Raw genomic sequence first — 12,489 nt, 5'->3', positions numbered from 1 at the left:
TTAACCTCTACACACCTGGTATATGCTTTAAAGTTGCCACTTTGCCCATTTGTTAAATAAATGTTGGAATTTGTACATCTGTCTGAAGACTATTGAATCTTGTACATTAACACTATACAATAGCATTTTTATTTTTGCACTGAAAAGAATACTTTATTATTAACACTTAAAGGATTAAAACAACACCAGTGGTGTTAAATATCCCAGAGTGTAAAATTTGAACAACAATTGCAAGTGTAACAATTCACACTCGGAGTGTAATTTTTCTACACTGTAAGGTGCTACATTAACACTAAAAATTCAACACTATGAATGGTGTACTTTTAACACTAGACAGATTGGGACCATATATGATCTTTAGTAGTGTTAAAATTGACACTTTAAGTGTTAAACTGACACTGCGTTTTTTACTGTGTACTTAACATAGCGTCAAACATGACAACTGATCAGACTAATATCATGGTTTGCTCCAAAATCACTATATAACATCAGTTGTGTTTGAAACAGTTAGCTTCTGTGGTTCCATGTGCTGCACCCATGTGATCAATGCGGAAAAATATTTTCATGGGCTTCAAACCTGAAGGATCACCTGAAAGTTCATTCAAAGGAGAAACCACATTCATGTTCTTTGTGGAAAGAGTTTTTCACAGCTGCAGAATTTAAAACTTCATCAGAAGATACACACTGGTGTGAGAGATTATATGTGCTTTGAGTGTGAGAAGACTTTTATTACTGTCAATCAGTTAAAACAGCACCAGAGGATCCACACTGGAGAAAAACCTTACAAGTGTTCACACTGCGACAAGAGATTCAGTCGAACAGAAACCCTGAAAACACATGAGAGGATCCACACTGGAGAGAAACCGTATCACTGCACTGCATGCGGGAAGAGTTTCACTCATTCATCTAATCTACTTGCGCATACAAAAAGGATTCATAGTAAATAGATCATCTTTCAGGTCTCATGCTGGATCCTCACCAAATGTGACACAATAATGGGTAGGAAAATTAAATCTCTTCTGTATAAATCTGTCCTAATCAGCCCTAATATGCGACAGGAAAAAGAAACATGTTCTGTAGTTTTCACAGTGATTAAAGTTCATCTTCAAGACCAGTAGATTCATCTGTGAGATTCAGATCAACTCCAAGATGTATTTCCTTCCCAAACAACATCTAAAAAACTTTCTTCTAGTATGTCATTTTACTTTATGATATTGTAACGTGTGCATTCCTATGATATGTTTTTAATTTATTTTTAATTTGTTTTAGTTTTCTTATAATGCATATGTATCACTTGTAGTTTGTCTACTCTTTTTATGAAGGACAGTAGTTTTTTTTACATGTACACATCTTTCTTGTTGAGGAAGCTGAAGAAGAGGCTGTAACACTTTTAAGAGAAAGTGAAATACATTTTTCATTTGTTCTTCCTTGTTTTTAAAACAGTTTTCCTGCACTTATGGTGTATTTAGAAAACACAGATGTACTGTCATCTAACTTTGCAGCTGGCCACTTCTTCACTTTTATCTTCATGAGATGCTTTGCTATATTGTTAGTCAATGATTGGTCTCATTTGTTTCCACTTTTACTTTTCATATTTGCTTCGAGGATTAAACTTTTATTGTTATTCTTTTTTCCAGACTCTCTATCTGTTTTACAAAAGTTTTGCCAATTTAATCAGAATTTGGCACAGTTTGATCATCTGCGGTCTGTGTATGTTTTAATAGTTTGTTTATCAATTTAAAATTGAATAAGCAGAAACGAGAAAACGGCGCCTTTGTTTTTTCGTTTGTTCAAAAAAACAGGGGGGAAAAAAACAAAATTTTGGCTCAGTTTTCATTTTTGGTTCATGGATAGAAAAAGGATAAACAACTACAAAAATAATTTTCCTCTTGTGGGCAGTCATGAGATGCCCCCCGCTGATTGGTCAACCAAATCTGAACCTGTGACGTCATCAGTTGTTCCTCAGTTCTGTTCAACAAAATAATAGTCCTCTGCTGCTATATCAGTATACCCGTTCTTAAACTGCATGTGGAAGGTCCTAGATTGGGCTTTCTTCCATGTAACCTTACACGTTTCACATAAATATTTATTTTTCGAAATTTTAATTACCACCCAGCCTGTTTTATTTAGCTGTGCAGAGTTTAATCTGTACGGTGAAGCTGTGCTATTCAGTGTTATCATCTCTGTTTTCTGCTTGTTGTTTTCTGCTTGTTGATCTTCGAGTCTAGTTGTTGTTCATAGGCTCTGAGTCGAGATGTTTTCTCTGGTGAGGGTGAAGTGAACAATCAGTGAAGTCAAGATCTTCTCTGGATAATGATCTTCTTAAACAGACAAACACTTCATGCAGTCGACTGTCACAGCTTTCCTCACAACGGAGGACTCAGACTCAGATGTTGACAAAATCACATTATAATATTCACACACTAGACAGTTGAGCACCGAGCGCACAGTAGGCATGCAGAGTGTGTAGCATGTAATTTGAGATTTCATTTGGATTTAAATTAAATCCTAACGATGGCCATTTAGTTTTATTAATGAATCAAAATGAAAGTGTCAAATGGTCAATAAATGAACTACTGCAAGTCAGTTTGAATACTTCCACGATTACTGTTATTTGGGGGATTTATGAAAGGATTTCATTTCATATTTCATCTCATTAATTGTGCTGATGTCTTCAGATTAGCTGTAAACTGCCATTAAAACTCATTTCATGGCTTTCAGCTGAGACAAACTTCATCATAAATCTCTCAACAGCACTTCATTATAGTCTGATAAACATGTTATTTTCTGCTTACAGTTTTATTTCTGAATTTGTGCAATCCTATTGCTTATTATTTTCTTGTTTTTTTTTTTTTTTTTTTTTAAATATGGAACACTACTTTATTGTCTTTAATGTGGGATGATTCTCTGTTATACGCAATGGGTGGCAACCCTCAGCTCGACAAAGTAATGATGGAATCAAAACCAGCTGGACATGGAACCTATATACATAAAGAAGCAGAAACTGTGGAACAAGTATTAATACTACACTCTAATATGAATAGGAAGAACTGAAAGTAAGTAATAAATGCAAATCTCTGCATGTGTGACATTTGAAATAAACATGATAGATAAGAGTCCAGGAACAGGGATAATAATAATGCAGTGTTTAAATGTATTAGGTGTAATATCCTCGCTCCAGTGCAGCAGGTGGCAGTAACTGTTCAGCTACAAACCCTCCAGAAAAACCCACGAAGAAAACGAAAATACGCAGATAGCAAGAGAAAGTGTTGCTAAGTGGATTTGATTCATGCCATGTCCTAGAAAACATTTTTACAGATATAACTTTAGCACAGACGCTACTAATTTTAACTCTCGCGGACATTTTTTAGTATGTTTAATCCAATCCGTCTGAGAGATATGATAATTAATTGCTGACAAGCTACAGGCCTAAAGCACAGAAACATGAACGTTTCATATACTTTTAAATCCTCTTCTTAGTGGACAAGACTGCAAGTAAGTTTGAATACTTCCATGATTACTGTTATTTGGGGGATTTATGAAAGGATTTCATTTCATATTTCATCTCATTAATTGTGCTGATGTCTTCAGATTAGCTGTAAACTGCCATTAAAACTCATTTCATGGCTTTCAGCTGAGACAAACTTCATCATAAATCTCTCAACAGCACTTCATTATAGTCTGATAAACATGTTATTTTCTGCTTACAGTTTTATTTCTGAATTTGTGCAATCCTATTGCTTATTATTTTCTTGTTTTTTTTTTTTTAAATATGGAACACTATTGTCTTTAATAATAAACCTTTGCTTCTAACAAATTTATTTCTGAATTTGTGCATTTCTATTGTTTATTCTTTTCCTTGTTTTTTTTGTTTTTGTTTCTTTAATACGGAACACTACTTTATTGTCTTTAATGTGGGATGATTCTCTGTTATACGCAATGGGTGGCAACCCTCAGCTGGACAAAGTAATGATGGAATCAAAAACCAGCTGGACATGGAACCTATATACATAAAGAAGCAGAAACTGTGGAACAAGTATTAATACTACACTCTAATATGAATAGGAAGAACTGAAAGTAAGTAATAAATGCAAATCTCTGCATGTGTGACATTTGAAATAAACATGATAGATAAGAGTCCAGGAACAGGGATAATAATAATGCAGTGTTTAAATGTATTAGGTGTAATATCCTCGCTCCAGTGCAGCAGGTGGCAGTAACTGTTCAGCTCGCTCCAAACCCTCCAGAAAAACCCACGAAGAAGACGAAAATACGCAGATAGCAAGAGAAAGTGTTGCTAAGTGGATTTGATTCATGCCATGTCCTAGAAAACATTTTTATAGATACAACTTTAGCACAGACGCTACTAAGATTAACTCTCGCGGACATTGTTTTGGTATATTTAATCCAATCCGCCTGAGAGATATGATAATTAATTGCTGACAAGCTACAGGCTTAAAGCACAGAAACATGAACGTTTCATATACTTTTAAATCCTCTTCTTAGTGGACAAGACTGCAAGTAAGTTTTCAAAACAGGGCTATTGAAAACAAATCTGTTTCTGAAGGTTTCTCCGTATTTTCGCTTCTGTTTTATGCTGTTGTTTTGTTGTTGTGAGGCGAAATCGAAAGTATTTTTAAACCAGTCATTTCTCATTAAGATCATTTGGTTATTCTACATGGCAGTGCATTGGTTTGTAACTCACTTTGTTTTATATAGTGTTTTTAGTTGCTGTTGCTGCTAACTCGACATATTGATTCATCTCATTAACATCATCTCCAGGTCATACTGAACAGCAGATTGTTGTCACAGTGCTGATCAATGATAGTTTATCTGCAGTATGTCAGAGAAGAGAGGAAAGATGAGTCTCTCACAGAAACAGAGGTAAGAGTCTGCTTTCAGAGAATCATTTTAAACACTGCTCGAGTTTCAGATGTTTGCTGCAAAAAACAAAGCATTAACAAACTTTTTTTTATATATTTACAAATGCTTTGCAGAGCTTCATAACTTCGTAATTAAAAAAAAAAAAAAAAAAAAAAACATGAAAAGTAGCCAACAGATGATAAACATCTGAGAACTGAAAATCAAAATCATTAGTCAATGACTGCACACTTAATTTAAAAGGGTCATAGGATGCTTTTTAATGTTTTCATTTTCCTTTAGTGTGTAATGTATCTGTTTAAGATCTTCAAAGTTACAAAGGTCATAGTCTCCTGTAAAGTGATTTATTCTGTCTCACAGAGAACACTGATCCAGAAATGCCTAAAATGCCTCGACTGAATCCAGATATTACTTTCACAAATGTCTGCATCACAATGTGAAATATTAGCGTAATGCTGTCTAAAGTTAAACACAAAGAGAAGACGAGGCTTCAGTGAGTTGTAGTGTTGTCGTCATGTTGTGGAGACATCAGCTATAAACACCTAAATAAATCTTAAATAAAATACAATAAACCACACCTAAATAACTGTATTTAATGTTGGCACTTCAGGACATAAAGTTGTTACAGTGAAGAATACAAATTATAAATTCATGAGTTTGTATCTGAAAGTTAAGAGAGTTGCAAAATAAAAGCTCACCTCTGTGAACCGTTCAGCTCAGACTTGAACTCGGGGTCAGACGGATACGGTAATTATTACAACGACAGTGTTACTGTTATTGTTACACCCAATAAACAAAGTGATTAACTTTTAAAATAGCATCATATGGTCCCTTTAATTGAAGTATGCTAACAGAACTGTGTAGCTCTCACATTCCTTCTGTTTTAGTCAAAAAATAAAATGTTCTCTTTAATTAGATCAGAAATACTTTACAGAAATTGTTAAACAAATGTAAGTCTGTAAACAAGAATGACTACTAACTTTAAAACTCTGCAAACGTTTCTGTGAAGGACAAGAGAGAATGTGTGACAATATAAAGCACTGATGAACCTCCTGTAGTAAAGTTTCACTTCTTTCTTGTGTCATTAGTGTAAGATCAGGCTCACATGTGTCCAGCTCTGTGTCTGTGAAGAGTGACTGTTCAAAAGATGTGCCACCGAAGTTCAGTGAGAAAAAAGCATCAGCTACCAAAAGGTATGACATTATAGCATTTTTTTTGCTAATTTCGTCACAGTGGTTTTTGTGATAGATGTTGACTGAATAAAAAAATTAATCGCTGAACACAATGTATGGTGACTTTTATTGAACTCAGTCGAGCTTCTTTCCAATAATACAATTATACAGACAGTCATTACGAGGCATAAATTCACCGTGAAAAAATAGAGTAGATCATTCAACCAAACATTTATAAGCATAGAAGAACAAATGCAAGGCTATATCTGTATATTAATTACCATTTACAACATCTATAATTAGACAGAAGTACATTGTGTAATATTGTTTCTTTGTTTCTCTCTGTTCTTTGTGTCATTAGTGTAAGATCAGGCTCGCATGTGTCCAGCTCTGTGTCTGTGAAGAGTGACTGTTCAAAAGATGTGCCACCGAACTTAAGTGAGAAAAAACCATCATCTACCAAAAGGTATTTAGTGTTTTCTTAATGTTGGTTGTACATGAAATGCTAGAACATTTTTCATTGAATATTTATCATGAATCTATATTGTTTAAATATTTATCAGAGTTTTCATTAAGATGTTAAGAGCATCAGCAAAGAAAATTAAAATGATTTGATGTGAACTATATATTTTGTAATCCCCATTAATTTTGGTGCACTAACATAACTGCTGCACATTGTATGAAAATATTCATTGTCAATGCTGTATATATTATTAATTCACCAGCCACTGTGTGGTTTGATTATAGGACAGAAAATATTACAATGAGAGACCTACTATTTACCAAATTTATAATTAAATAGATCCTATACTTGTAACCGTGTGAATTTAAACAAAATATTTGCACGCTATTTATCTAATAGTTTCCTGAAAATGCAGTACTTCATTTTATTCAGTAATAGGGTTCAATATGAGACATTAGATTCAGACGTCCAGACTCACAGGAACTACAAGAATTTCAAAGACAATCTGCTGTGGATCTTTCAGGTAGGAAAACACATGTTCAATAATGTTTACATTTATAACAAACAAATAGTTTACTGAACGACGCTTGCAAGAATATTCTATAAAAATGTGATTTTTGTTTTATTTTGATCATTTGTTTTCTGTTAGGAACATAATGTAAAATGAAAAAAAAAATTTTATTTGATTTTAGGATCTTGAAAGCAAAATAATCACATTTCTGAAGAATGAGCTGGAAAAGTTTAAGAAAATATTACAAAAAGAAGACATACAATGCTTTGTGAAGGATTTTAATGAAAACAGATGCAGTAACAAAGAAGCAGCTCTTGATCTCACGCTCTACTTCCTGAGAGAGATGAAGCAAGATGAAGCTGCTGATACTCTAGAAGGTAAGAGACTCGTGATCATCTGTCAGACTGTCACTTAAGTGTATTGGAGAAAATAGTACATCTAAAATGCTAAAAAAAAACTTTATTTTATTTGGCCCTGAATTTAGATGAGCTGGTCTTCATTCATCAGCTAAAATGTAGCCTAAAGAAGAAGTATCAATGTGTGTTTGAAGGAATTGCAAAGCAAGGTGACTCTACACTTCTGAACAACATCTACACAGATCTCTATATCACTCAGGGTTGTAGTGAACAGGTCAATACTGAACATGAGGTAAGACAGATTGAAGTTGCTTCCAGACGTCATGAATCACAGGAGATACAGGTTGAGTGCAAAAATTTGTTTGAAGCACCTGAACAAGACAAGCAGATCAGAACTGTACTGACAAAAGGAGTTGCTGGCATCGGAAAATCAGTCTCTGTGCAGAAGTTTGTTGTGGATTGGGCCGAAGGAAAAGAAAATCAAGATATCAGCTTCATATTTCCTCTTCCATTCAGAGAGATGAACTTAAAGGAGAAAGACAAACTAAGTTTGATGGACCTTATAACTCAGTTTTTCCCAGAGACAAAAGGACTGAACCTTACAAGAAGAAATCAATTCAAAGTCCTGTTCATTCTTGATGGATTGGATGAATGTAGACTTCCTGTAAACTTTAAGGATAATGAGACGTGGTCTGATGTATCATCACCAGCCTCTCTGGATGTTCTCCTAACAAACCTCATCAAGGGAAATCTGCTTCCTTCTGCTCTCATCTGGATCACCACCAGACCAGCAGCTGCCAGTAAGATTCCTCCTGACTGTATCGACCGGCTGACAGAGATACGAGGATTCAATGATGCACAAAAGGAGGAGTACTTCAGAAAGAGATTAATGGATGAGAATCTGGCCAAAGAAATCATTGATCATGTTAAACAATCAAAGAGTCTCTTTATCATGTGCCACATCCCAGTCTTCTGCTGGATTTCAGCCACTGTTCTCCAGAACATTTTAGAGGCAAAAAGAAATAATGTTGTGAAAAATAATCAGGCTGATGATGCCTCCAAAACACTGCAGGAGTCAAATACTGAAGACACTCCTAAGACTCTGACACAAATGTACACACACTTTCTCAGATTTCAGATCCAGCAGAGCAGACGAAAGTATGATGGAGAATATACACCAGATGTTTCCTGGGATAAAGATGCCATTTATTCACTGGGGAAACTGGCATTTGATCAGCTGGAAAGAAACAATGTGATCTTCTATGACACAGATCTGGAAGCCTGTGGTATTGATGTCTATAAGGCATCAGTGTACTCAGGCATGTGTACCCAGATCTTTAAGGAGGAAACAGGGATCGTTGTTGGTACCATGTACTGCTTCGTTCACTTGAGCATTCAAGAGTTTATTGCAGCCCTTTATGCACATTTGTTTCTAGACATAAAGCAGAGAAGTATATTTGTTCGTGAGTCCACAGAACAGGAAAACAAAAGTGAAACCATGATTGATTTGCTCAAAACTGCAGTGGACAAGGCACTAGAGAGTGATAATGGACACCTGGATCTTTTTCTTCGATTCCTCCTTGGTTTGTCACTCCAGTCCAATCAGCGACTCTTACAGGGTCTGTTGACACAGCAAAATGGAAATGACCAGAGCAAAAAGGAAATAGTTCAGTACATCAAGCAGAAATTTGAAGCTAATCTGTCTCCAGAGAGATCCATCAATCTGTTCTACTGTCTGAATGAACTGAACGACCAAACTCTGGTGAAAGAGATTCAGACCCACCTTAGAGAAGGAAGTCTCTCATCTGCTGATCTTTCACCTGCCCAGTGGTCTGCTTTGGTTTTTGTGTTGTTGACATCAGAGGAGGAGCTGGAGGAGTTTGAGCTTCAGAAATTCAAGAAATCAGACGAGTGTCTCATTAGATTATCAGCAGTCATCAAAACCTCCAAAAGGGCTCTGTAAGTTCTTTTTTTTTTTTTGCTTTCATCCTGAAAAAAACATTTGTCTAGGGTTCCCATGCATCCTGGAAAACCTGGAAAATTAATTAGTGAAAATCGTGTTTCATTATTTTAAAAATATAAAATAAATAAATAAATAAATAATAAAAAAAAAAAAACAAACAAAAAAAATGTTGTGTTGTTCTTTAGCTGAGAATGAAGAGTTTTGTTCTTGAAACAATTAATGTTATTAGAGAAAATGATTTGTTCAGGGATGCTGAGGTTTGACCTATTAACCTTGAAGTATTTTGAATGATGATGGTTAGTCCATCAAATGTTTGCAGTAAATGTCAACAAATAATCAGCCTCGTGATTGTGATTTATTTTAATGTATAATTTCAGCCTTTCTGCAGTACCAGTAGTACCAAATACTGGGTCAATGTGGTACCTGCTGATAGGCAGCTGCTTTCAATCATTCCTTTCCATATTTTTTGTAAGCACTCTGTAAAAAGCAATGTTTTACAGCATTGTGCATTGTAGACAATGTTGAGCACATGATCACAATGGTAAAGGTGTTTAATCAGAATTCACTTAGTAATAGGGCTGTCGCGATTCTTTGATTTTATTCGACCATTCAATTTTTAAAAATCCTCGACTTCATTTTGCTGACGTCGACTAACCGGCAAAATACCGGAAGCGGCGCATTTCACGGACGAGAATGCATACTACTCAGTAATGCTTTTCCTTGAAACCATGGAAGTAGCACATAATTCATTGTAATTAAAGCTATAGATGAAAAAATATTTATATATTATTTGTATTTAGCAAATGCATTCAATCTAATTATTCTGTAATCTTATTTCTATTGTAGGCTAAATGATTGTGGCTTAACAGACAAAAGCTGTTTAGCTCTGGCTACAGTTCTTGGATCAGATACCAGACTGAAAGAGCTGAACATGAGCAATAATAACCTGCAGGATTCAGGAGTGAAGCTGCTCTGCACTGGACTGAATAATATAAATTGCAAATTAGAGATAATGAGGTAAGTTTTGTGACAATCCCTAGTGTTTGGTTAGAATTCAGATCCATCTGTCAACATGGACCTAGATAATTTGCCACAGAATCGAGGACAGAACTGCTTCAGCTCAGTGATTTGTTGGCTTTAATTCCAGCATGAACTCTACATTCCAGGTCCTTTTTACAGCATTTCAATGTGGTTTAAGAGTGGACTAACGTTAGGCAATTTCAAAAATTTAATTTTCTTGTTTTTCAACCATTTTGAGGTTGTTTGTATGTTATAGATCTTTTAGATGAAAGACTTTCACACCTGTTGAGTTTTAGATGATTTAAACCTTAAAGGGGTCATGTACTCCATTTTAAATTTATTTTATAATGTTCTCTGTGTTGCACCTATAATGTTAAATTTTTACATCAAAAAACATCATAATTTAGATATAATGGGCAATTTTTTTTTTTTTTGTCCAGGTTTTGACCCTCTCTGCAGAACAGTCTGTTTTTATAGGCGGGTGCACATTCAAGACACTGAAGTGAACGCCCACTGCTATGATTGGCTAACAGTTTTGCATATTAATGCAATACAATACAATATTTATTTGTGAAGCAGAATTGTTGTACAGAATAAAATAAAAATTCAGAAATAAAATGAATAAAACAAGACTATCAAATTTAAAATACAGCAGTAACAAAACAACAATTAAACCAATGATCAAGGGGTATTGAAAGCTAGAGAGAATAGATATGTATTTAGAGCAGACTTAAAAGCAGAAATAGAGGGGGCTAATCTAATATGAAGAGGTAGACTGTTCCAGAGTGTCGGACCTGCAGTTGCAAAAGCTCGATCACCTTGTTTTTTAAGTCTAGATCTAGGCACGATGAGTAGACGGAGATCACTGGATCTCAGTGTTCTAGAAGAGGTGTACGGATGGAGCAGGTCAGTCAGGTACTGAGGGGCCAAATTATTGAGGGCTTTATAAACAAATAACAGAATTTTAAAATCAATTCTATATTTGATAAGTAACCAGTGCAGTGTAGATAAAATAGGAGATACTGGCTCATACTTGTGGGTGCAAGAAAGTAATCTAGCAGCTGTAGACGAGAGAGGGAAGACTGTGAAACGCAGTAATAAAGTGAATTACAATAGTCTAAACTAGTTGTTATAAAAGCATGGATCACCGTTTGGAAGTTACTCTGTGATAAGAAAGTTGACGTCGATGAAAACCCGGGTTAAAGTTTTAAGTTCTGAAACTTACAGGATGTTTTTATAGTACATCGACCTGTTACATGTCAAAAGATCAAGGGAAATGTAATTTCTCAGTTCATAACCCCTTTCAGTAACTGTAAACTGAAGGATCTCAGGTGAGCTGATGTGTAAAATATTAAAGGTCTCTAGGCCTTTTGGATTCAGTTGTACACTAAATTACACAGTAAACTGACAAGAAACAAAAATAATTCACTTAATGGATTAATATTGTAAAAGTAATTTCTAAAATAACTCATTAATCAGTTGAATGTTACATTTTCATTTCTATTTTAGACTTTCAGACTGCAGTATTACTGAAGAAGGTTATAAAGCTCTGGCTTCAGCTCTGAGATCAAACCCTTCACACCTGATAGAGCTGGATCTCACAGGAAATGATCCTGGACAATCAGGAGTGAAGCAGCTCAGTGATTTACTACAGGATCCAAACTGTCAACTGAAGACACTGAGGTGAGACGTGATGAAATAATGCAAAATAAATATGCAGGCAATTTATTTATAAAGAATATTTCATTGAAACACTGTGAATGTTTTAGAGTCAGATGTTGTTTTTCAAGTTTATTTATGAAATGAAGTTTACTTCATCTTCTCTTCTTCAGGTTTTTAGGTCCTGCTGCAGATGAAGCCTGTCAGTATGTGACTGGAATTGTGGGTAAAAACCCGTTACTCCTGAGAGAGCTGAATCTGAGTGAACATGAACTAGGAGACACACGAGTGAATCAGATCGCTGCTCTACTGCAGGATAAACACTGTCAACTCAACACACTGATGTATGTTTTTTCATTGTTACAAGGACACTTTTAAATTCTTGCTGCTGGGTGTTTTTTATGTGTCTTGTATAAGAGATTGCTGACTGAAATCATATGTGACTCATCACCAGTATTTGTCAA

At 35.1% G+C, this 12,489-nt stretch overlaps 1 protein-coding gene across 1 annotated transcript in view; it reads left to right on the top strand.

The window, feature by feature from the left end:
• Positions 1–4,232: 4,232 nt before the first annotated feature.
• LOC131531225 (NACHT, LRR and PYD domains-containing protein 12-like) overlaps positions 4,233–12,489 on the top strand; it is a 34,129-nt gene continuing 25,872 nt past the window's right edge. Inside the window, 10 exon segments of the mRNA XM_058761864.1 lie at positions 4,233–4,521; positions 4,783–4,884; positions 5,970–6,074; positions 6,415–6,519; positions 6,955–7,039; positions 7,209–7,404; positions 7,512–9,342; positions 10,193–10,363; positions 11,876–12,049; positions 12,199–12,369. Coding sequence (XP_058617847.1) covers positions 4,841–4,884; positions 5,970–6,074; positions 6,415–6,519; positions 6,955–7,039; positions 7,209–7,404; positions 7,512–9,342; positions 10,193–10,363; positions 11,876–12,049; positions 12,199–12,369 — 2,882 coding nt within the window. The 5' untranslated portion in view covers positions 4,233–4,521; positions 4,783–4,840.

The sequence above is a fragment of the Onychostoma macrolepis genome, chromosome 22 (assembly GCF_012432095.1).
Source record: "Onychostoma macrolepis isolate SWU-2019 chromosome 22, ASM1243209v1, whole genome shotgun sequence".
Classification (NCBI taxonomy): Eukaryota; Metazoa; Chordata; class Actinopteri; order Cypriniformes; family Cyprinidae; genus Onychostoma; species Onychostoma macrolepis.
The sequence above is the reverse complement of the archived record's forward strand: the minus strand, read 5'-3'. Positions and strand labels throughout refer to the sequence as shown.